The sequence below is a fragment of the Daphnia pulex genome, chromosome 12 (genome assembly GCF_021134715.1).
Source record: "Daphnia pulex isolate KAP4 chromosome 12, ASM2113471v1".
In the NCBI taxonomy this organism is placed as follows: Eukaryota; Metazoa; Arthropoda; class Branchiopoda; order Diplostraca; family Daphniidae; genus Daphnia; species Daphnia pulex.
The window spans coordinates 9,691,363-9,715,235 of record NC_060028.1 but is presented as its reverse complement, the minus strand read 5'-3'; the positions used below and the strand labels follow the sequence as shown (position 1 = coordinate 9,715,235).

The window sequence follows — 23,873 nt, the reverse complement described above, 5'->3', positions numbered from 1 at the left end:
ATGCAGCAAAAATGAAAAAAACCATACTAGTGGAAAACAAACAACAACAAACCAATAATTTCGAAAACGCTCAAATCTTGTATGTATTCCAGTAATTCAATGGTACTTTTACCGTACAAACTCCAATCACAATTAGAGGTAAAGCCCTTCTGGTGTTCCTTCTTTCTTGCGGTAAAGAACGTTCTCTTTGGATTTCTTAAAATCCTCATTGGTTACCTTCATTCTCCGCTCCCTCAATGCCATCAACCCAGCTTCGGTGCAAATGGCTTTGATATCAGCTCCGGAAAGGTCGTCTTTAGACATGATCAAATCTTCCAAGTTGACATCTTCTGCTAACGTCATGCGACCAGTGTGAATCTGGAAGATACGTCTCTTGGTCTTCTCATCGGGTAGAGGAAATTCAATTTTTCTGTCGATACGACCGGGACGAATAAGAGCAGGATCCAAAGTCTCAATACGATTGGTAGCCATGACAACCTAACTCAAAAATACCTATTTGAATAACCACTCTTCAAAAATGATTAGAAACAGATTTTACCTTGACGTCACCCCTAGAATCGAATCCGTCCAACTGGTTCAAAAGCTCCAACATGGTACGTTGAATTTCACGCTCACCTCCGGAATTTGAATCGTAACGCTTGGTACCAATGGCGTCGATTTCGTCGATGAAGACGATCGATGGAGAGTGTTCTTCGGCAACTCGAAAAAGTTCTCGCACCAATTTGGGACCATCACCCTAGCAAGCAGAATAAATAGTCACTCTTCTTCCCTTTTAAAAAAAAAGTATGGTCCAATTTACAAGGTATTTCTGAATTAATTCCGATCCGACGACACGTAAGAAGGTGGCTGAGGTTTGGTTGGCAACGGCTTTAGCCAATAGCGTCTTGCCTGTACCCGGAGCTCCGTAAAGAATGACACCCTTGGGAGGCTTGATACCCATTTCTTCGTAGTATTCGGGGTGAGTGAGTGGTAGTTCAACAGACTCCTTGATTTCCTGGATCTGGGTGTCGAGACCACCAATGTCAGCGTAGGTTTCTTGTGGGGCTTTCTCAAGCTTCATGACGGTAACCATTGGGTCAGTATCGTCACTGAGAACGCCGACAATAGCATGGACCTTGTGATTCAGCAACACTGAACATCCAGGCTCCAACTGTAAAGAATACGCTTTAATATTGCCAACACTATCAACCATTAATTCCTTTTTACCTGGTCTTTGTCCACAAAAGAGAGAATGCTAACGTAGTGTTCGCTACCAACGGAAGTAGAAACGATAGCATGGGTATCGTCGATGATCTCTTCTAGAGTACCCACTGACATAGGTGTGCCTCTCAGATCATCAACTTTAGACCTATGGAGAAGATGAATCAGGAATCAAGCAATGCTTACAAATGTGACTGTTTATGTACTAACCTTTCTTCTTCATTACGTTCCTCTTGGGGTTTGAGCCTTTCCTGATTACGGATAAACTCTTCCTCCATCAACAAATAATCCTTAATCCTCTCCATCTTGAGCAACTTTAGACGACATCTTGTGTGTGGAGTTACTTGAGGAAGCTTGGTTGCGGCTTCTGGTCCCTTGACCTTCTTCCTTTTCTTTCCTACACGAGTGGGGATTGGAGGCTCATACTTCTTCTTCCTATCTTTGTCTTCTTTCTTGTCACCTCCAGCTCCTCCCCCTCCTGCTCCAGATTGGTTTTGACCCTATCATTAATTCAAGAAGATTAATAATCTGGATTGTTATTATTACAAAATTGTTAAATTATTATTGCAGTTGGTTATTATTGCAGCAAGTTTCACTAAGTGTTCAGCGAAGACTAAAGCAATCAAATCAAGTTTTTAACATAGTTTAGAATTTATCAATTCCTTTGGTTATCATTAGGGGAAACTTTTGGGTTAAATAATGGCCAAGTGGTAATATCTAATAATTTCTCTTTACATAAAGAAGCAAAAGAAAACCGAAAACGTACACACTCGAACATCAATGTAAGAAATCAGAATCAGAACATACAAATTAGTTGTTGAGATATTACTCACCATCCTTGCTGTATCTTACTCCACAAAGCAATATAGACTAATATTGCCTTGTCTTTTATTTATTGTCAAAGAAAACCGAAAACTTAGTAATTTCGTGGACAGCCAAAATTTCCTGACACCGCAAAAGTCCAATGTCATGCAAGCTTCAAAGTGCTAAACAGCATCTAGAGACAAAGTGAAATTTCACCAACAAAATTTGATTTCTTTAGAATAATACATTACATATTTACAGATACTGTTAATGCAAAATTTAAAGTTATAAATTCTATTGTAACAATTTAATTACCATAATATTTCAATTTTTTTGAAAACATGAATGTTCATAACTCGGCGCCATCGCAGATCACTTCTGCACGAATGCGTTTGTTGTCTAAAATTTGAACTTATTCCTATTTCCGAAATAAGGGAAATAGATTAAGAGAGTATTATTAATTTATTATAGAGTATCTGAGTATGTTATCTATTCCCCTACCGAAATCTATTGTGGCATAGGCTACAGATTCAGCAATGAATTCTACCCAGCCACTCAGCAATTCTTCTTGGGTTTTTTTAAGAGACAAAAAATATCAGGTCAGCTAACACTAAATGTAATTCATGTTAATATTTAAGATAGACTGACGTTCTGGTTGTTAGTTCCCTGTTTTTGAATTTGAAATAAGCTACTTTTATTCGACCAGTTCACAAGTTTGGTGATTCTTTGGAATTTATATCCAATGGCAGGGAATGTTTATAATCATGTCTGCTGTAGTCTATGCTGACTCGGTAGTCTCAAATGTTGTCTGGTAAGTTATCTTAGTTCATTTAGACTGAACAGTGCTAATTTCTAATATAGGAGTATTTCTCATACTGAAATAAATTTCTTTGTAATGCCAGTTTGATGAAAACAAAATGCTTTTATAAAGCTCACCAATCACTACATGACACATGCAGTTCTTGTTGAACTTGATCAAATATGCATTAGTCATATGGAGAGGGATAGCTGACTCTTCTTTAGTCAGGTATACTGTTCTTTAGTCAAGTAAAAGTAAAAAAGAGAAGAAAGTGAAAAAGAGACTATGTTTTAACAAAACAGTTTCTATACACTTGAGCAATAATAGAGAACATTTTGAACTACTTGGCCATCTTCTTATTCTTTTGTCTTGTGCCTAAAATGCAAATTAATTTCCTACTCAAATACTTAATTCAATTTGAATCTTTGAACAATGTGGGATTTAATCAATGTAACTAGGTTTTGTTGAAATAATTGTCACAAACTGATACTATACATTTTTTAAACAGGATGTTAGCCGCAGAAAACGACTTGCAACACAAGTTGACCCGTTGCAATGTCATTTATACCACCGTGAAATTGAATGTGAGTATCGAATATTGTCAACTTCCGAATATCCAAATAAGGAAAAATGACCGAAATCGTAGGTACGAAAATACTAAGTGATTCGTACTCTAGTGTTGACACTTCAGAATGCAGTAACCAGGACGCTCACGATATCAATTTCAAAATCGACTTGGGTTGGTTTAATTCGTTGCTCGTCTGGGAGGGTGGCATCGCCTTCAATATCGTTTACTGGTTTGTCATTCTCGCCATTTTTCTCACTCTGTTTCACCTTCTTCGTCGAAAATTTAACTGGCAATTTCTCCACGAAAGGTTTGTTGGATCAGGAGAGACCACAGCTGACGCAAAACCATTGAACTGGGCTGATTGGTTGACTCTAGCCGTTGACGAAAATGCAATTGGAAAAGACGGCGCAACATATCTCTGGTTCCACTATCGTCTTATTCAAGTCTATACTTGGATGATGGTCTTCGGCGTGGCTTTGATAGTTATTCATAGTTTTGGAAGCAAACTAGGACTTGAAAACCTGTTAAGTTATACATCACTTAACAATGTCGGGCTAAGCGGGGTCCATTCCTTACTCTCCTTTGCTATACTGGCAACATTGGCTTGGGTGATGACAAGACACGGAAACGATCGGCGTATCAGAACATTGGTCAGTCCGAATGTACCAAACACGGCCAGAGTTTGTAATCGACAATGGTTGAAGATCACTGGACTTGGACGGGATGTAACGATTGACTCGCTCTACGAATACCTGAAGAAGAAGTTTAATGCCCAGGGGATAACCCGTGAAGGAATCGTTTTTGCCAATGATCTTACAAAACTGTGGCCCGTTTTAGATCAACTGAATACTGTGCGAGACATCAAGCGGCAGTTACTAATCTCCCCCTCCGGACCGGAATTGATTCAACGGCGATTTTGGGATAAAAACAACAACGAAGAAGACGCTACGGCATATTATAACAGGAAAGAAAATATTCTCTTAGCAGAAAAAGACGCTATGATCAAAAACTTGGAATTTATCGGCACAGCTTTCATCCGATTTGACGATCCTGCCCAAGCCAAAGCGACGAAAATGGCTATCATTAATCATCAACCGAAATGGTTTCGTTACTCTATTATGCCGCAAAAAGAAGATGAATTTCGACTACGTCATTGGACCGTGCGATATGCTCCACCTGGTTCGCACATTAATTGGCAGCAATTGGAAGGACAACACTCTATTTGGAAAAAATTATCTGTCTTGCTGATGTTACTGATTGCCTATTCAACTTATATTACTGTGATGGCCACACCTGGCTTTATTGTCCGCTCTCTCTACTTGGTAGGGGAAGGATCAAACCCTGTTTCATTAACTTGGAAAATTTTCATTCTACCAAGCATTGTAACTTTCATCACAACCGAACTGACAGACTTGGTGACTAATCTAGACCTCTACCGACACCACTTTTGCCTGGCAAGTATTGAAATAGGAAGATTGCGGTCAATTTTCTACCTGTCGAGTATACTCTATTTGGTTCGAATGATGGCGGTACAGCCACTACCTTTACTGTTTTCTGGCCAGTTATTCGACAGCCAACATTTTCGCTTAGAGTGCCTCTTCTTTCCAGAACACGGCAGTTTCATTGCTTGCAGTATTATTGTTAACACAGCCAGTAGGATATTGATGGATCAGACGCGCTTCCAGTTCCTCTTTAATTACCTCAAGAAAGTGTTCACCTTCCGTTCACAAGGGGAGCACATTGCCTGGAGAAAATCTTACAGACTTGAGTTTGATTTTGCTTCCCGCTATGCCGAGCTAACTAGCAATTTCGTCCTGACCTGCCTTATAATAATCAATTTCCCAGTTATAGGTATTGTGTCTTGGATTAGTTCGATTCTAACTTTTTTGAGCGACAGAAGCGCCTTGATGAATATCTATGCAGTTAGCAGTACCAATCCCAATATACACCAAGAGCCAGTAAACATTGTCCTAAGTTTGTCCATTCTCTCTCCCCTGGCTTTGCTGATCTACAGGATTGTTCAGCTTGGATCCAACTTGCCTAATAACTTGCTAGACGATCGATTCATTGCTCCTCTTTGTGTTACCATTGTATGCGCACTTCACTTAATTTACGCATTCCTACGATATTTCCCCAAACGGACATGGCTACGCCGATGGGTCGGCTATGTTGAAGACGACGAGGAGGATATGATAGATTTAATGAGTAATGCTAAGCACGAATACGACCCCATCAAAGCGCTTAATTTTGAAATCCATCAATCTGTCTAAACTTTTCACGACGTAATGATCCAAGTTCTCTGCCTCTCCCTCCCCATACGCTAAATATTCTTGTAACGTTCTTAGAATCAAAATACATGGGAATATAAATCATGCATCGATTTCAAATTTTTTATTAAAAAAAAAAGATTTTTTAAATAATAGCCATGCAGCCCATGCTCATGAATTACAGAACTCATGGCCATGCTAATGAATTGCGCTAAGAGAGACACCTATTAGAAGATATTCGTACTGCAGGAGAAATGTCATCCGTCGTCTGCTATAAAGCAAATCATCTACGGTCGATGATATTGACACGGACTTTCTCTTGTCAATTAGGTTTTTTTTTAGGCTATTGACAAGATATCCGCTTGGTGGCGCTGCTTGAGTGACTGACGGCAAAAACATGAATGTGCACGAGAGTGCTTTGGCATTGTGATATGTTAGTTACAGAGTTGTTTGTTTTTTTCCTTCGTTGAAGGATTTCAGTTTAACCTGAATCAATTGTTTATTTCGACTTTCGACAGATTGTACAGGTATAATTGCTTGATTGTTTTTTTTTAATGGCTTGACAGCTGTAGTGATGCCACAATTGGCATGACTCACAGAAAATACAAGGTTCTTTTTCGGTGCCTTCAGGTTTGCGGCAAGTTGGACAGATGTATTCCAGTGTTGTTTGATTTCGTTCATGAACTAGTGATAAATTTGAATAGTATCTTTTTAAATTAGTGATAAGATTATTTTTACTGTTTGTCATTAGTTGTTTCCATCCTTCTTCAGTGAATAGGTTTTCAAATGATTGTAATACGCTTTGTACATCATCTTCGATAACTGCTGTACTCATTTGGGTGGCATGGGTGAGATGTTTTCGATCAGCTTTTTGTTGGTTGAGTAACAGGTAGTTAGCTTTCTCTTTTCCTGTTATCCATGAAAGAAACACTAGAAGAATAGTAATTCTTAGAATAAAATGTATAGAATTTTCAAATTATCATGTAGTTTATACTTCTATTTTTCTCGTGTGATTTTTTTTTTTCAGGAATGGTTTGGGACTGTACTTGTATTTATCAAGCTTTTTAGTTGTTCTTGGTTTACCCTGTCGTCTTTTTATGTTTACAAGTTTCAATTGTTTTAGTTTCTTCAATCTTTCACTCTTTTTTTTGTTGACGTCAGGTACGACTACGAGTTCATTCACTACTTCTGTGATTTGTTGAACCTCTGTTTCCATTAGCTTTTGTTCATCTATATTATGCTGATTGGAATTTAGTTCTTTCGCCATTTTCGTGATATCGTCTGTAGTTGGAAAATGAGATTTCTTCAATTCTATTAATGTTAAGTTATACACTTTTGCCACAGGTTACCTTCTATGTTTAAAGCTAGTTGTTCGTGTGTTTCGCATGCAGTGGAATTTGGTATGGCTATTGGCATAAATGGCTCATTCACAAGGTTGGTTGCCTCTTTCTCTTCTGTTGGTATGATCTTTTCGTCTGTAATTGGAAAACGAAAAAGTTAAATAAACCGGTTTGTAAGAAAGCTGTTTCTATTTTATTTTACTGAAGTTGATTGTGGTGTTATTTTTCGCACACTCGATCAAGTGTTTCATGGCGTTCAGTTGGCCTTGGAATGCCGGAATCGGTAGATTTGTTAACGTATTTGCCCATTCTTTTGCTAATTCGTTAGCTTCCACCCATAATTGTTCATGTTCTCCAGACTCTAGGTTGCTTCCTTGCTTTTGTTTATGTTATTCACGCCATCTGTGGTCATACTTTTGAACTACTAGCTGTCAAAAAAATCTCTGAAATTTTCTCCAGACTGTAGGTTGCTTCCTTGCTTTCTCCTGATTCTGTATAGTAATAAAAGGCCAAGACATCGGAATGAAAATCGATGTCATATTTATGGGTCACTCCAAGTAGCGCCACCAAGCGGATATTCTGTCAATAGTGAAAATTCTACGTGTCAATAGCTTTGACGATCATCTACATCTCTGTACTTGTACAGTACTGTTGTTGATGGTGGATTGAATAAAGAGATTTAGAATGTCTTAAATTTAAGTATGTTTTCTTAATCCATTTAAAGTTTCAACAAGTTCCAACTGATGTAGTGTTTAATAATTATTTTTCCATTACCATCGTGCACTTATCGTAGATGATTTGGTTGTGGCCAGACCCGACCAAATTTTTTGCTTTCCACTCTCTCCTAATTATCTCTCTAAATGGGTAAAATATGTAGAATGAATAAGTTTAGAATATTTATTTTAAAGCTGTTGGGAATAGTTCTACATCATACTTCAAGTTGTTACTTCCTACGTTGGTGTCCATGCTGTGTTGAACTGTTAGGCATATTTTATCGTCGATATGTCGTCTCTTGCTACCTGTACCTGCGTTGAGGTAATGCTAAATGTTCAGATTCATTTTATTATTGACTTGTAATTAAATCTGCGCTGCTTCACTTGATCCATTGGTGAAACCGTGAAACTAATTAGAGGTTGTTGTCGATAAATTAAAAGTGCATATTTGTGCTCCCTTCCTTTCTGTGGCCCCGTTTCCCTATTTGCAACAGAGTCTCTGTGATTAGCTGTGACTGTGCAATTTGTGCATGCAAACAACTTAGGATTCAAAACACATGACTAGATGTCGGCAGTGTCGCCCTTGTTGTTGATACTTCGTGAAACGAGGCAAAAAGGGCGAAATAACAAATTGTACATAATTAATAATACTTATATTCCTGTGATTTCATATACCAAATTGAACTTCGTAACTTAGGTAGGTTTAATCTTGACATTTTTCCTTATTTTTATACTGTACCAACTTATTTCTTCGAATTCTAGATGCCTAATGTCAGTCATTCCAACAGGTTGACGTAGTGCTCAGTCAATTTCCATCCATTAGGCCCATCATGCTGTCAAAAGCCTAAAACTCATGGTTGAAGTGCAAATGTGCCGAGAGTATTTCCCCATTACTGCTACCAGACCATTACAATTCAGATTTTCTTATAACATAGGTGTCCTTGGCTCCTTGCGCATGAACCATAGGATCTTTTCTGAATCTCACAATTTTGGTGGCTTACCCTGCAACAGCATGTTTGTTGTTATGGCTGTTTTACTTCTGTTTAGAAGGCAACCCAGCTAAGAGATAGGTAGAGTTTTATTTCTCATAGGTAATTTTGTGTAAATATATAAATAACGTAGAGAATTTTCATGAAGAGACGAAGAGTGTGAAGTGAACCTGCCATGTGTGTGTACATGTACCAGATCTGTACATGAAAACATATGTACATGAGTACAGATATGTAAAAGGCAAAATTTTTATTTCTTTAATAATAATCCATAGCTAATAATCATTTTATTCTTTCCAACAGATCTGCAAACACGAGGTTATGAATTTCGTTTTGGGGTCAATGGAGTTGGCGGTGGTTGCCGTTACTGGCCTTTTGCGACGTCTTGATATCAGTTTGAAATAATAGTTCTGAACTCTGGGGAATCCTCACTCATACTCGAGGTAACTTTGCAGTTAACAGGAGTTTAAGATTCGTTACGTTTTTTGCATGTCTTTGTTGTGTTTTTTTGCATGCAAGTCAACCTGCAGACAGGTCGGCCAGTTTGTTTCAGTATGTTTCTGGATGTGCTTCACGCTTGAAGGTCAAGGGAAAGACATAACGTAAAACTGGCATGCGGTGGTGTAGAGGTTGGGTGAGAATGACACGTGTTTCAACATTATCAAGTAGGTACAATAGCCGCAAGGTTAAGCTATTTGATATTCATTTTGATATTTTGGTTTTTGTAGACCCATCCCCAGCAACGTCTACCTAAAGAAGGAAAGGCCAGTTTGCATTTCAATCGAAGGTCATGGAGATCATTACGAAAAGGTGTCATACAGTGGAGAAGAGGTTGGGTGAGAACGGTACGTTTTGCATCATTATCAAGAAGGTAAAAAAAGCCGCAAGGCTTGAGAGGAGGGGTGAGAAAAATTTTTATAAAAGGCGGGAGAAAGTCGATAGGTATCAGTCGAGTGAGTGTCTCCGACACGGCAACAGCTGCAGTATTCGTCGTAATATCAGTTCGCAATTATGGGTAAATATTCATTTTTAATTTCGAGTCGTAAATCTATTCTACCTTGTTTTGAGTTGTTGATACGACTAGTTATCTTAGAAAAATAATGTCCAATTGTTTATTTTATTGCATAGTTAATTATGGCGTTGTGTTGCTGTTGGGTGTTGTATCGTTGATGTTGACCACGAGAGAAAATCTTTTAAAAGGAAAGAAAAAGGGCAACGGAAGTCAATCGAGTAAGCATCTCCGAACGGCAGCAGCTGCATTCTTCGTCGTATTATCAGGTCACAATCACGGGTGAATATTCTGTATTTCTACGTGGAATTTTGTATCAATTTCTATTTTTTCTGTTTGATAATCTGTCCGTTAGTGTTGAATATTTAATGTAGTCTGGTTAACTATTCCTTGAGACTATACTTTAGAACTATACTTTAGAATGTCTTAAATTTAAGTATGTTTTCTTAATCCATTTAAAGTTTCAACAAGTTCCAACTGATGTAGTGTTTAATAATTATTTTTCCATTACCGTAGATGATTTGGTTGTGGCCAGACCCGACCAAATTTTTTGCTTTCCACTCTCTCCTAATTATCTCTCTAAATGGGTAAAATATGTAGAATGAATAAGTTTAGAATATTTATTTTAAAGCTGTTGGGAATATAATTCTTTGAAAAAATCAAGTGTGTTAAAATAATGTGTTTGATTACGAAGCTGCTTATAACACTTGTTACTTTTGTTCCTCTTAGGTTCCTGATTTGTTTGATGATCGTGTGTCATCAAATTTGACTAGAGTTCTGAATTCTTAGTGATGGACTGTTTGCAGAATAAAATAGAATTTGACTGATGATACATATATTTGGCCAGGATTCAGACGCTGGCCAGGATGGCGATGTTGGTGGATGAGACGCGTCGCAACCATCTCTAATTCACCAAAGTCAATCTGCAGACGGGTTGGTGAACGCTTGAAGGTCACGGGATTAGGTAAAACTGTCGTCTGTCGTGCAGTGGTGTGCAGTGCAGTGCAGAGGTTGGGTGAGAACCATGCAGTGGTGTAGAGGTTGGGTGAGAAAGTCTGTGCAGTGGTGTAGAGGTTGGGTGAGAACCGTGCAGTGGTGTAGAGGTTGGGTGAGAACGACACGTGTTGCTTCATTTCCAAGCAGGTACAATTGCCGCAAGGCTTAGGAGGTGAGTCAGGGTAAGAAAAAGTAGTATAAAAGGAGAGAGAAAAGTCAGTTTGAGATCAGTCGAGTGAACATCTCCGACACGGCAACTACTGCTGCGCACCATTGGTAACCAACCTCCTTCTTCATCGTTTAACCAGTTCGCAATCACGGGTAAATATTCTGTTTTTTTTTTTTTACATTGAGTTTTGTATCAAATCACTTTTGACTACTTTTTTATCTGCCAGTTGTTGGTGAATATTAATTTTTAAATTTATTAATTCTCTAGTTAACTATGGCGTCGTGCTGCTGTTGGGTGTTGTATCGTTGATGGCTGGGTCGACCACTGGTGTACCGATGTCTCCTGGGTCCGCAATGCTGCTGCCTCCCACACAACAACAACATACGCAACCACCGGATACTACACCACCAAGGCTCCAGAGTCCTACCACAACTTAGGATGCCCCGAGCTACTACACCGAAGCTCTGAAGTATAACTCTACCCCGAGCCACACCAACAAAGATCCGGCGTACAACACCAAGGCTCCCAAGTACTACACCACTAAGGCACAGGAATACTACACGATTACGTATGCTGCCCCTGCCTACTACACCGAGGCCCCTAATTACTACAACACTGAAGCACCCAAGTACTACACTACAACCTACACTGCCCTAAGCTACTACATTAACGCCCCGAAGGATTACTCTGCGTAAAAGGAGTCGTTAAAAAAGAAGATGTAAAAAGGAGTGAGAAAAGGTGGTAGAACATTTGATAATTTAGTTACAATTGAAAAATCCATCAATGACAAGTGTTGCATCATTTTCAAGCAGGTGCAATTGCCGCAAGGCTCGAGTTGAAAGGTGAATCAGGAGAAGGAAAAATCCGATTGAACGAGAGAAAGGGCGATGGAAAACAGTCGAATGAGCATAACAACTGGATTGTTCATCGTTAAACCAGTTCATAATTATGGGTAATTACTCTGTTTTTTACATTGCGTTTTGTATCAATCATACTTTTTTCTATTTGTTAAGATGCCATTGAATATTAATGTTTAAACTTCTTTATTTTTTAGTTAACTGTTGCTTCGTTGTGTTGTTGATCGTTGTATGGCTGGGTCGACCACTGTGGTCGGTGTACCGATGTCTCCTGGTTATAGCTGATAGCCTGATACCAAACCGCAATGCCGCCGCCTAACTACACAACAACTTTAACGACCAGTTACAACACCGAGGCCTAGACCGAGACCCACAAATACTACACCACCAAGTCACCGAAGTAGGATACGATAACTTGCGCTTCGCCGAGCTAATACACCGATCCCCCGAATTATTACTTTGCCTCCAGTTGCACCACCAAGTCAGCGAAGTACTACACGACTACGTATCCTGCTTATCTTACTACACCGAGGCTCCAGCTACTACACCGAGGCTCCAGCTACTACACCGAGACTCCAGCTACTACACCGAGACTCCAGCTACTACACCGAGGCTCCAGCTACTACACCGAGGCTCCAGCTACTACACCGAGGCTCCAGCTACTACACCGAGGCTCCAGCTACACAACCACGACTGATGCGGTCAAGGTTTACGTAGCCCCAACTTTCTACTCAACTACTGCCCCTTCGTATTACGTTGAACCGAAATACTGCACTGAAGCTTCAGGTTACTACACCGAAAATCTGAAGTATTACTCTGCTCATAGTAACTACACCACTAAGGCACCTGAATAGTACACTAAGACATACGCTTCTCCAGATTTCTAGAAGGATTCTAAATGCCAGAGCTGATATGATGGAAAATCTGTACACATACATATACACAATATCATAATAGTTACTAGTCACTAGGAATTGTTCTTTGATGAGAAAATAAAGTTTTTAATCTGAGTAATTATTTTGTTCGACTTTTACTACCTAAGAGCATTATGATAATTCGACTTTTTCTGATTTTTGTGGGAGTTTTCCTATTTCGCATGTTGGAGATAACTTTTGCTTTAGTCGATCTGCATTCAGACATTCTAGTGTTTGGACGAACTTCATTAGGAGTTGTGGATAGTGTTTGCTTCCTCATGGAATTTTATTTAAAGAGTCTTAAAATGGTTAATCACCTAGCTATAACATGTGTAAAATTTCAAAGTTGAAAGAATGAAAGTACTATGACACAAACAAAAACTTTAAAAGGAATTGCTTTATTGTCCCACCTCCACCCACAATTCCACCACATTTTACAGTCACATATATTCATACATACACACACTTAAGTTAACCCATTGGCTGCCACGCCATACAACCCGTAGGTTGCTCTCTACTAATCTACGCGCCACGTCTGAAGGATCCATGACCAAGTGGGACTTGCCATTGCTGACAAGTCCGTGCTGAAAAGGGGGAACTATGGTGCATTGCCTGAAACAGGCGCCTTGCGGCAAATTTTGGGCTTGGCGACTCTCCGACCCCGCGGCTTGTAAACCACGAGACCGAACAGCGCGGCCCATGCTAAGGAGCTAGGGGAAAACAAAGGCGTGGCAGACAACGGGTTAACTAACACTCACACAAACATATTACCAACAACAAATGATGATCCGCGCTGACATTTTGGAGATACCGGCGACGTTTTGGTATCCATCTTCTCGACGTTTCCTCTGCATTACCTGAATAAAGAGATAACAATTCTTATTAAGTGGCATGCCAATAAAAGTTACATAATAGTCACATAATACTTATAAGTTCATTATTCTTGTTTTTTTGCTCAAAACTTTAAAGGTGCGCTTTAAATTGCTTAAAATCTACCTAACAATATTGAGAACTGTTCACATAACAGAGCTCACTTGCTAGTCTTTAAGAAAAAATTCCGGAAGTAGACCGGAAGTAACCACAGCGCCTCAACCATTGAGCTGTCGTCAAATTAAACCACATATTCGTGATCTCCATGAAATTTGGGGTCGATCAGATGTGATTTAAACGAAATCCAAAATTTGACCAAAATAGAGAATTTTCCTGAACTATAGTTCAGGAAAATTTTCGAAACCGGAAGTACGAATACGTAAAAAATATAACATGAACTTTACCACAAATTCGACGAGGATCACGAATATGTGGTTCTTTTGCTCCTCGAATGAATATTTACTGAACTACTGACTGAAATGAGCAAACCGGAAGTAGAAAAAAAAATCAATTATTGAAAATTTTACAAGTGAGCTTTGTTGCTGGAATAGTAATCGTCAGTTATCACTAAATATTTCAACAAAATAACTGCCAATAAATGTTTAAATAGATGTGCAAAGTAACTGAAACTGACTGTTTTGACAGCTGCAAATTATCAAAAAGCCATCTAGCGCTAGAAAAAAGAAACGTCCAAGTAAAACTTCGTTGGCGCGTAAGAAGGGACTGATTTTGGAAACTATTCTAAAGACAGAGTCTAACGCAACTAGACTATTAGTAGATAACCTACGAAAATAAGTCAATTGTTGGGTACCTGGGCATAATCCCGTGGTGAGTGACTGCAGGTGTGTAACAGCGGACGGAAACGATCACTGAAGAGGTCCAGAAACTCGCCAAGTCGCCAGTGAAGTAAAACAAATTGTGTTTAGAAGCAGTGAAGCTAGATGAGCGTGCGTCGCGAAGATAAGGATGGAGAAGAACGTTGATGGAAGTCCCTCTTCCGTCATGGACAAAGGTCAGCATTGGCACAGAATCTCCGTGCCAGGACTGGCCAGGACCACACGATTCCATAAAGAAACTGCGTGCTCTCTAAAATAAAATGTTTTACATTGATGAAATATTAAAAAGAATAAAGCATATTGATCTTTACCTTTAGAAGCACACTGCAATTTTCATGAAGAAAAAACCGTAAAAATGGAATTCACAGCAACCAACAGCATTACTCCACATGTTGAGATAAATTTCCTGATGCTCAAGTTAGTGTCATGAAGTATTGCAGTAGCATGGTGATAGGTGGTTCACTTCACAGTCTTCATGTCACTGAAACTCTAAGTGGAAATGGGACAAGGAAATTCTCTATGTTATTTACAAATTTACACAAATTTACCTATGAGAAATAAAACTGTTCCTATCTCTGAGCTGGGTTGCCTTCTAAACAGAAGTAAAAACAGCCATAACAACAAACATGCTGTTGCAGGGTACACCACCAAAATTGCGAGATTCAGAAAAGATCCTATGGAACAAGAATACCTATGTTACATGAAAATCTGAATTGTAATGGACTGGTAGTAGTAATGGGAAAATACCTTAACTCGGCAGATTTTTATTCCACTATATGTGTGCTTAAAACATGATTTTTAGGCTTTTGACAGCATGATGGGTCTATTGGATGGAAAGTGTCTGGGCGCTAAGTCAACTTGTTGGAATGACTGACAGTAGGCATCTAATATTCTAATATTTGAAGAAATAAAATGATACAGTATAAAAATAAGGAAACTAGGTAAAGAGATAAACCTACATATAATACGAAGTTCAATTTGCTAATTGAAATTACAGGAATATAAGAATAAATTAGCAACCAATTATTTCGCCTATTGTGCCTCGTTTCAAGATGTTACAACAACACTGGCGACACTAGCGACATCTGGTAATAAGTTTTGAATCCTAATTCCTAAGTAGGTAACTAGATGTTGCTAGTGTCGCGATTGTTGTTTTCGCTTTGTGAAACGAGGCGAAATAGGCGAAACAAATTGTTTCTAATTTAAACTTATATTCTTGTGATTTCAAATACCAAATTGAACTTCGTATATTGTGTAGGTATTTCTTGACCTAGTTTCCTTATTTTGATACTGTTCCAACTAATTTCTCCTAATTCTAGATGCATACTGTCAGTCATTCCAACAAGGCAACAGGTCAACAAGACAACAAGTCCACTCAATGATGGATATAATGTTGTTGTAACATCTTGAAACGAGGCACAATAGGCGAAATAATTGGTTGCTAATTTATTCTTATATTCCTGTAATTTCAATTAGCAAATTGAACTTCGTATTATATGTAGGTTTATCTCTTTACCTAGTTTCCTTATTTTTATACTGTATCATTTTATTTCTTCAAATATTAGATGCCTACTGTCAGTCATTCCAACAAGTTGACTTAGCGCCCAGACACTTTCCATCCAATAGACCCATCATGCTGTCAAAAGCCTAAAAATCATGTTTTAAGCACACATATAGTGGAATAAAAATCTGCCGAGTTAAGGTATTTTCCCATTACTACTACCAGTCCATTACAATTCAGATTTTCATGTAACATAGGTATTCTTGTTCCATAGGATCTTTTCTGAATCTCGCAATTTTGGTGGTGTACCCTGCAACAGCATGTTTGTTGTTATGGCTGTTTTTACTTCTGTTTAGAAGGCAACCCAGCTCAGAGATAGGAACAGTTTTATTTCTCATAGGTAAATTTGTGTAAATTTGTAAATAACATAGAGAATTTCCTTGTCCCATTTCCACTTAGAGTTTCAGTGACATGAAGACTGTGAAGTGAACCACCTATCACCATGCTACTGCAATACTTCATGACACTAACTTGAGCATCAGGAAATTTATCTCAACATGTGGAGTAATGCTGTTGGTTGCTGTGAATTCCATTTTTACGGTTTTTTCTTCATGAAAATTGCAGTGTGCTTCTAAAGGTAAAGATCAATATGCTTTATTCTTTTTAATATTTCATCAATGTAAAACATTTTATTTTAGAGAGCACGCAGTTTCTTTATGGAATCGTGTGGTCCTGGCCAGTCCTGGCACGGAGATTCTGTGCCAATGCTGACCTTTGTCCATGACGGAAGAGGGACTTCCATCAACGTTCTTCTCCATCCTTATCTTCGCGACGCACGCTCATCTAGCTTCACTGCTTCTAAACACAATTTGTTTTACTTCACTGGCGACTTGGCGAGTTTCTGGACCTCTTCAGTGATCGTTTCCGTCCGCTGTTACACACCTGCAGTCACTCACCACGGGATTATGCCCAGGTACCCAACAATTGACTTATTTTCGTAGGTTATCTACTAATAGTCTAGTTGCGTTAGACTCTGTCTTTAGAATAGTTTCCAAAATCAGTCCCTTCTTACGCGCCAACGAAGTTTTACTTGGACGTTTCTTTTTTCTAGCGCTAGATGGCTTTTTGATAATTTGCAGCTGTCAAAACAGTCAGTTTCAGTTACTTTGCACATCTATTTAAACATTTATTGGCAGTTATTTTGTTGAAATATTTAGTGATAACTGACGATTACTATTCCAGCAACAAAGCTCACTTGTAAAATTTTCGATAATTGATTTTTTTTTCTACTTCCGGTTTGCTCATTTCAGTCAGTAGTTCAGTAAATATTCATTCGAGGAGCAAAAGAACCACATATTCGTGATCCTCGTCGAATTTGTGGTAAAGTTCATGTTATATTTTTTACGTATTCGTACTTCCGGTTTCGAAAATTTTCCTGAACTATAGTTCAGGAAAATTCTCTATTTTGGTCAAATTTTGGATTTCGTTTAAATCACATCTGATCGACCCCAAATTTCATGGAGATCACGAATATGTGGTTTAATTTGACGACAGCTCAATGGTTGAGGCGCTGTGGTTACTTCCGGTCTACTTCCGGAATTTTTTCTTAAAGACTAGCAAGTGAGCTCTGTTATGTGAACAGTTCTCAATATTGTTAGGTAGATTTTAAGCAATTTAAAGCGCACCTTTAAAGTTTTGAGCAAAAAAACAAGAATAATGAACTTATAAGTATTATGTGACTATTATGTAACTTTTATTGGCATGCCACTTAATAAGAATTGTTATCTCTTTATTCAGGTAATGCAGAGGAAACGTCGAGAAGATGGATACCAAAACGTCGCCGGTATCTCCAAAATGTCAGCGCGGATCATCATTTGTTGTTGGTAATATGTTTGTGTGAGTGTTAGTTAACCCGTTGTCTGCCACGCCTTTGTTTTCCCCTAGCTCCTTAGCATGGGCCGCGCTGTTCGGTCTCGTGGTTTACAAGCCGCGGGGTCGGAGAGTCGCCAAGCCCAAAATTTGCCGCAAGGCGCCTGTTTCAGGCAATGCACCATAGTTCCCCCTTTTCAGCACGGACTTGTCAGCAATGGCAAGTCCCACTTGGTCATGGATCCTTCAGACGTGGCGCGTAGATTAGTAGAGAGCAACCTACGGGTTGTATGGCGTGGCAGCCAATGGGTTAACTTAAGTGTGTGTATGTATGAATATATGTGACTGTAAAATGTGGTGGAATTGTGGGTGGAGGTGGGACAATAAAGCAATTCCTTTTAAAGTTTTTGTTTGTGTCATAGTACTTTCATTCTTTCAACTTTGAAATTTTACACATGTTATAGCTAGGTGATTAACCATTTTAAGACTCTTTAAATAAAATTCCATGAGGAAGCAAACACTATCCACAACTCCTAATGAAGTTCGTCCAAACACTAGAATGTCTGAATGCAGATCGACTAAAGCAAAAGTTATCTCCAACATGCGAAATAGGAAAACTCCCACAAAAATCAGAAAAAGTCGAATTATCATAATGCTCTTAGGTAGTAAAAGTCGAACAAAATAATTACTCAGATTAAAAACTTTATTTTCTCATCAAAGAACAATTCCTAGTGACTAGTAACTATTATGATATTGTGTATATGTATGTGTACAGATTTTCCATCATATCAGCTCTGGCATTTAGAATCCTTCTAGAAATCTGGAGAAGCGTATGTCTTAGTGTACTATTCAGGTGCCTTAGTGGTGTAGTTACTATGAGCAGAGTAATACTTCAGATTTTCGGTGTAGTAACCTGAAGCTTCAGTGCAGTATTTCGGTTCAACGTAATACGAAGGGGCAGTAGTTGAGTAGAAAGTTGGGGCTACGTAAACCTTGACCGCATCAGTCGTGGTTGTGTAGCTGGAGCCTCGGTGTAGTAGCTGGAGCCTCGGTGTAGTAGCTGGAGCCTCGGTGTAGTAGCTGGAGCCTCGGTGTAGTAGCTGGAGCCTCGGTGTAGTAGCTGGAGCCTCGGTGTAGTAGCTGGAGCCTCGGTGTAGTAGCTGGAGCCTCGGTGTAGTAGCTGGAGCCTCGGTGTAGTAGCTGGAGCCTCGGTGTAGTAGCTGGAGCCTCGGTGTAGTAGCTGGAGCCTCGGTGTAGTAGCTGGAGCCTCGGTGTAGTAGCTGGAGCCTCGGTGTAGTAAGATAAGCAGGATACGTAGTCGTGTAGTACTTCGCTGACTTGGTGGTGCAACTGGAGGCAAAGTAATAATTCGGGGGATCGGTGTATTAGCTCGGCGAAGCGCAAGTTATCGTATCCTACTTCGGTGACTTGGTGGTGTAGTATTTGTGGGTCTCGGTCTAGGCCTCGGTGTTGTAACTGGTCGTTAAAGTTGTTGTGTAGTTAGGCGGCGGCATTGCGGTTTGGTATCAGGCTATCAGCTATAACCAGGAGACATCGGTACACCGACCACAGTGGTCGACCCAGCCATACAACGATCAACAACACAACGAAGCAACAGTTAACTAAAAAATAAAGAAGTTTAAACATTAATATTCAATGGCATCTTAACAAATAGAAAAAAGTATGATTGATACAAAACGCAATGTAAAAAACAGAGTAATTACCCATAATTATGAACTGGTTTAACGATGAACAATCCAGTTGTTATGCTCATTCGACTGTTTTCCATCGCCCTTTCTCTCGTTCAATCGGATTTTTCCTTCTCCTGATTCACCTTTCAACTCGAGCCTTGCGGCAATTGCACCTGCTTGAAAATGATGCAACACTTGTCATTGATGGATTTTTCAATTGTAACTAAATTATCAAATGTTCTACCACCTTTTCTCACTCCTTTTTACATCTTCTTTTTTAACGACTCCTTTTACGCAGAGTAATACTTCGGGGCGTTAATGTAGTAGCTTAGGGCAGTGTAGGTTGTAGTGTAGTACTTGGGTGCTTCAGTGTTGTAGTAATTAGGGGCCTCGGTGTAGTAGGCAGGGGCAGCATACGTAATCGTGTAGTATTCCTGTGCCTTAGTGGTGTAGTACTTGGGAGCCTTGGTGTTGTACGCCGGATCTTTGTTGGTGTGGCTCGGGGTAGAGTTATACTTCAGAGCTTCGGTGTAGTAGCTCGGGGCATCCTAAGTTGTGGTAGGACTCTGGAGCCTTGGTGGTGTAGTATCCGGTGGTTGCGTATGTTGTTGTTGTGTGGGAGGCAGCAGCATTGCGGACCCAGGAGACATCGGTACACCAGTGGTCGACCCAGCCATCAACGATACAACACCCAACAGCAGCACGACGCCATAGTTAACTAGAGAATTAATAAATTTAAAAATTAATATTCACCAACAACTGGCAGATAAAAAAGTAGTCAAAAGTGATTTGATACAAAACTCAATGTAAAAAAAAAAAAAACAGAATATTTACCCGTGATTGCGAACTGGTTAAACGATGAAGAAGGAGGTTGGTTACCAATGGTGCGCAGCAGTAGTTGCCGTGTCGGAGATGTTCACTCGACTGATCTCAAACTGACTTTTCTCTCTCCTTTTATACTACTTTTTCTTACCCTGACTCACCTCCTAAGCCTTGCGGCAATTGTACCTGCTTGGAAATGAAGCAACACGTGTCGTTCTCACCCAACCTCTACACCACTGCACGGTTCTCACCCAACCTCTACACCACTGCACAGACTTTCTCACCCAACCTCTACACCACTGCATGGTTCTCACCCAACCTCTGCACTGCACTGCACACCACTGCACGACAGACGACAGTTTTACCTAATCCCGTGACCTTCAAGCGTTCACCAACCCGTCTGCAGATTGACTTTGGTGAATTAGAGATGGTTGCGACGCGTCTCATCCACCAACATCGCCATCCTGGCCAGCGTCTGAATCCTGGCCAAATATATGTATCATCAGTCAAATTCTATTTTATTCTGCAAACAGTCCATCACTAAGAATTCAGAACTCTAGTCAAATTTGATGACACACGATCATCAAACAAATCAGGAACCTAAGAGGAACAAAAGTAACAAGTGTTATAAGCAGCTTCGTAATCAAACACATTATTTTAACACACTTGATTTTTTCAAAGAATTATATTCCCAACAGCTTTAAAATAAATATTCTAAACTTATTCATTCTACATATTTTACCCATTTAGAGAGATAATTAGGAGAGAGTGGAAAGCAAAAAATTTGGTCGGGTCTGGCCACAACCAAATCATCTACGGTAATGGAAAAATAATTATTAAACACTACATCAGTTGGAACTTGTTGAAACTTTAAATGGATTAAGAAAACATACTTAAATTTAAGACATTCTAAAGTATAGTTCTAAAGTATAGTCTCAAGGAATAGTTAACCAGACTACATTAAATATTCAACACTAACGGACAGATTATCAAACAGAAAAAATAGAAATTGATACAAAATTCCACGTAGAAATACAGAATATTCACCCGTGATTGTGACCTGATAATACGACGAAGAATGCAGCTGCTGCCGTTCGGAGATGCTTACTCGATTGACTTCCGTTGCCCTTTTTCTTTCCTTTTAAAAGATTTTCTCTCGTGGTCAACATCAACGATACAACACCCAACAGCAACACAACGCCATAATTAACTATGCAATAAAATAAACAATTGGACATTATTTTTCTAAGATAACTAGTCGTATCAACAACTCAAAACAAGGTAGAATAGATTTACGACTCGAAATTAAAAATGAATATTTACCCATAATTGCGAACTGATATTACGACGAATACTGCAGCTGTTGCCGTGTCGGAGACACTCACTCGACTGATACCTATCGACTTTCTCCCGCCTTTTATACAATTTTTTCTCACCCCTCCTCTCAAGCCTTGCGGCTTTTTTTACCTTCTTGATAATGATGCAAAACGTACCGTTCTCACCCAACCTCTTCTCCACTGTATGACACCTTTTCGTAATGATCTCCATGACCTTCGATTGAAATGCAAACTGGCCTTTCCTTCTTTAGGTAGACGTTGCTGGGGATGGGTCTACAAAAACCAAAATATCAAAATGAATATCAAATAGCTTAACCTTGCGGCTATTGTACCTACTTGATAATGTTGAAACACGTGTCATTCTCACCCAACCTCTACACCACCGCATGCCAGTTTTACGTTATGTCTTTCCCTTGACCTTCAAGCGTGAAGCACATCCAGAAACATACTGAAACAAACTGGCCGACCTGTCTGCAGGTTGACTTGCATGCAAAAAAACACAACAAAGACATGCAAAAAACGTAACGAATCTTAAACTCCTGTTAACTGCAAAGTTACCTCGAGTATGAGTGAGGATTCCCCAGAGTTCAGAACTATTATTTCAAACTGATATCAAGACGTCGCAAAAGGCCAGTAACGGCAACCACCGCCAACTCCATTGACCCCAAAACGAAATTCATAACCTCGTGTTTGCAGATCTGTTGGAAAGAATAAAATGATTATTAGCTATGGATTATTATTAAAGAAATAAAAATTTTGCCTTTTACATATCTGTACTCATGTACATATGTTTTCATGTACAGATCTGGTACATGTACACACACATGGCAGGTTCACTTCACACTCTTCGTCTCTTCATGAAAATTCTCTACGTTATTTATATATTTACACAAAATTACCTATGAGAAATAAAACTCTACCTATCTCTTAGCTGGGTTGCCTTCTAAACAGAAGTAAAACAGCCATAACAACAAACATGCTGTTGCAGGGTAAGCCACCAAAATTGTGAGATTCAGAAAAGATCCTATGGTTCATGCGCAAGGAGCCAAGGACACCTATGTTATAAGAAAATCTGAATTGTAATGGTCTGGTAGCAGTAATGGGGAAATACTCTCGGCACATTTGCACTTCAACCATGAGTTTTAGGCTTTTGACAGCATGATGGGCCTAATGGATGGAAATTGACTGAGCACTACGTCAACCTGTTGGAATGACTGACATTAGGCATCTAGAATTTGAAGAAATAAGTTGGTACAGTATAAAAATAAGGAAAAATGTCAAGATTAAACCTACATAAGTTACGAAGTTCAATTTGGTATATGAAATCACAGGAATATAAGTATTATTAATTATGTACAATTTGTTATTTCGCCCTTTTTGCCTCGTTTCACGAAGTATCAACAACAAGGGCGACACTGCCGACATCTAGTCATGTGTTTTGAATCCTAAGTTGTTTGCATGCACAAATTGCACAGTCACAGCTAATCACAGAGACTCTGTTGCAAATAGGGAAACGGGGCCACAGAAAGGAAGGGAGCACAAATATGCACTTTTAATTTATCGACAACAACCTCTAATTAGTTTCACGGTTTCACCAATGGATCAAGTGAAGCAGCGCAGATTTAATTACAAGTCAATAATAAAATGAATCTGAACATTTAGCATTACCTCAACGCAGGTACAGGTAGCAAGAGACGACATATCGACGATAAAATATGCCTAACAGTTCAACACAGCATGGACACCAACGTAGGAAGTAACAACTTGAAGTATGATGTAGAACTGCAAGTCTGAACACACTTAACAAACTGGGCTGTCCATATTGTCAATTCTGCACAACTTTACAGTTTACACCAATAATAACATCCTTCTCACTAGCTTTTCTTGAACACTGATATTTTGTTGTCTGGTGTGAAACTGCAATCCATGTCCAATTCATACTTGAATTCTGATTTCAAGCAAACATTGTGTCTGTCTTGTGTAGGTAGGTCTCACTGCATGTTTCTGTTCATTTCGTTAAGTACTGGTTCAATATTGCTAGATTCTTGAAAAGCAAAGGTATCACATGGGCTGTTTCAAACACATTTGGGGGGTAACAGGACACTAAACACCCATGGGTAACACAAGTTATGCAATCAAGAAACAAAAGCAAACTTGTGTGGGAACAGGATCATTTACCAAATAGTTCACTACAATCAAACAACTCAATGATCTTTGCAACAATATGCTGGTGGCAGCCTGCCAGCCCAACCCTCAACCAAATGATTGGCTATTTTTTCAATGGCTTCCAATTTCTATCAGAATTTCGACGGGGCATGACGC

General features: G+C 39.2%; 3 protein-coding genes and 5 long non-coding RNA genes across 21 annotated transcripts; 4 read left to right on the top strand and 4 right to left on the bottom strand.

Annotated features, from left to right (window-relative positions):
- Positions 1-58: 58 nt before the first annotated feature.
- Positions 59-2,205, bottom strand: LOC124208811 (26S proteasome regulatory subunit 4). Its single transcript, XM_046606697.1, has 6 exons — positions 2,034-2,205; positions 1,411-1,700; positions 1,207-1,348; positions 800-1,150; positions 539-736; positions 59-477 (listed from the first exon to the last, which is right to left on the bottom strand). The coding sequence occupies exons 1-6, from the start codon at positions 2,034-2,036 to the stop codon at positions 133-135; spliced, it is 1,329 nt and encodes a 442-aa protein (XP_046462653.1). The 5' UTR covers positions 2,037-2,205; the 3' UTR covers positions 59-132.
- Positions 2,206-2,371: 166 nt separating this feature from the next.
- On the top strand, positions 2,372-5,743 carry LOC124208810 (calcium permeable stress-gated cation channel 1-like). 2 transcript variants are annotated; one of them, XM_046606696.1, is made up of 5 exons: positions 2,372-2,603; positions 2,711-2,815; positions 2,907-3,031; positions 3,312-3,600; positions 3,679-5,743. In XM_046606696.1, exons 4-5 carry the CDS (start codon positions 3,434-3,436, stop codon positions 5,639-5,641), a joined length of 2,130 nt encoding a protein of 709 aa, XP_046462652.1. In that variant the 5' UTR covers positions 2,372-2,603; positions 2,711-2,815; positions 2,907-3,031; positions 3,312-3,433; the 3' UTR covers positions 5,642-5,743. The 2 variants fall into 2 exon arrangements, with proteins under 2 accessions (XP_046462652.1, XP_046462651.1); XM_046606695.1 differs by having other exon boundaries at positions 3,312-5,743.
- A 183-nt stretch (positions 5,744-5,926) lies between these two features.
- On the top strand, positions 5,927-7,157 carry LOC124208975. The gene is made up of 2 exons (XR_006880739.1): positions 5,927-6,165; positions 6,269-7,157. It is a non-coding gene; the product is annotated as an uncharacterized LOC124208975 (long non-coding RNA).
- Positions 6,258-7,596, bottom strand: LOC124208974. Of its 2 annotated transcripts, XR_006880738.1 has the most exons (5): positions 7,181-7,596; positions 6,988-7,113; positions 6,633-6,919; positions 6,377-6,568; positions 6,258-6,322 (listed from the first exon to the last, which is right to left on the bottom strand). XR_006880738.1 is itself a non-coding variant. In XM_046606845.1 (4 exons), the coding sequence occupies exons 1-4, from the start codon at positions 7,227-7,229 to the stop codon at positions 6,551-6,553; spliced, it is 480 nt and encodes a 159-aa protein (XP_046462801.1). In that variant the 5' UTR covers positions 7,230-7,596; the 3' UTR covers positions 6,258-6,550. The 2 variants fall into 2 exon arrangements, 1 of the variants encoding a protein (XP_046462801.1); XM_046606845.1 differs by having other exon boundaries at positions 6,258-6,568.
- Positions 7,597-7,662: 66 nt separating this feature from the next.
- Positions 7,663-12,725, top strand: LOC124209805. 9 transcript variants are annotated; one of them, XR_006881072.1, is made up of 7 exons: positions 9,413-9,695; positions 9,809-9,971; positions 10,206-10,276; positions 10,537-11,006; positions 11,122-11,592; positions 11,664-11,806; positions 11,909-12,725. It is a non-coding gene; the product is annotated as an uncharacterized LOC124209805 (long non-coding RNA). The 9 variants fall into 9 exon arrangements; XR_006881067.1 differs by having other exon boundaries at positions 10,419-11,006; XR_006881068.1 differs by lacking the exon at positions 10,206-10,276 and having other exon boundaries at positions 9,407-9,525; positions 10,419-11,006.
- Positions 7,904-9,339, top strand: LOC124209806. Its single transcript, XR_006881075.1, has 3 exons — positions 7,904-8,013; positions 8,984-9,123; positions 9,200-9,339. It is a non-coding gene; the product is annotated as an uncharacterized LOC124209806 (long non-coding RNA).
- A 5,661-nt stretch (positions 12,726-18,386) lies between the features above and the next one.
- Positions 18,387-21,820, bottom strand: LOC124209804. Of its 3 annotated transcripts, none has more exons than XR_006881063.1 (6): positions 21,538-21,820; positions 21,262-21,424; positions 20,227-20,814; positions 19,640-20,110; positions 19,426-19,568; positions 18,387-19,323 (listed from the first exon to the last, which is right to left on the bottom strand). It is a non-coding gene; the product is annotated as an uncharacterized LOC124209804 (long non-coding RNA). The 3 variants fall into 3 exon arrangements; XR_006881064.1 differs by having other exon boundaries at positions 19,426-19,565; positions 20,227-20,696; XR_006881065.1 differs by having other exon boundaries at positions 20,227-20,696; positions 21,275-21,424.
- A 73-nt stretch (positions 21,821-21,893) lies between these two features.
- LOC124209803 lies at positions 21,894-23,865 on the bottom strand. 2 transcript variants are annotated; one of them, XR_006881061.1, is made up of 3 exons: positions 23,220-23,865; positions 22,110-22,249; positions 21,894-22,033 (listed from the first exon to the last, which is right to left on the bottom strand). It is a non-coding gene; the product is annotated as an uncharacterized LOC124209803 (long non-coding RNA). The 2 variants fall into 2 exon arrangements; XR_006881062.1 differs by lacking the exon at positions 23,220-23,865 and adding an exon at positions 22,319-22,424.
- Between the last annotated feature and the right edge of the window lie 8 nt (positions 23,866-23,873).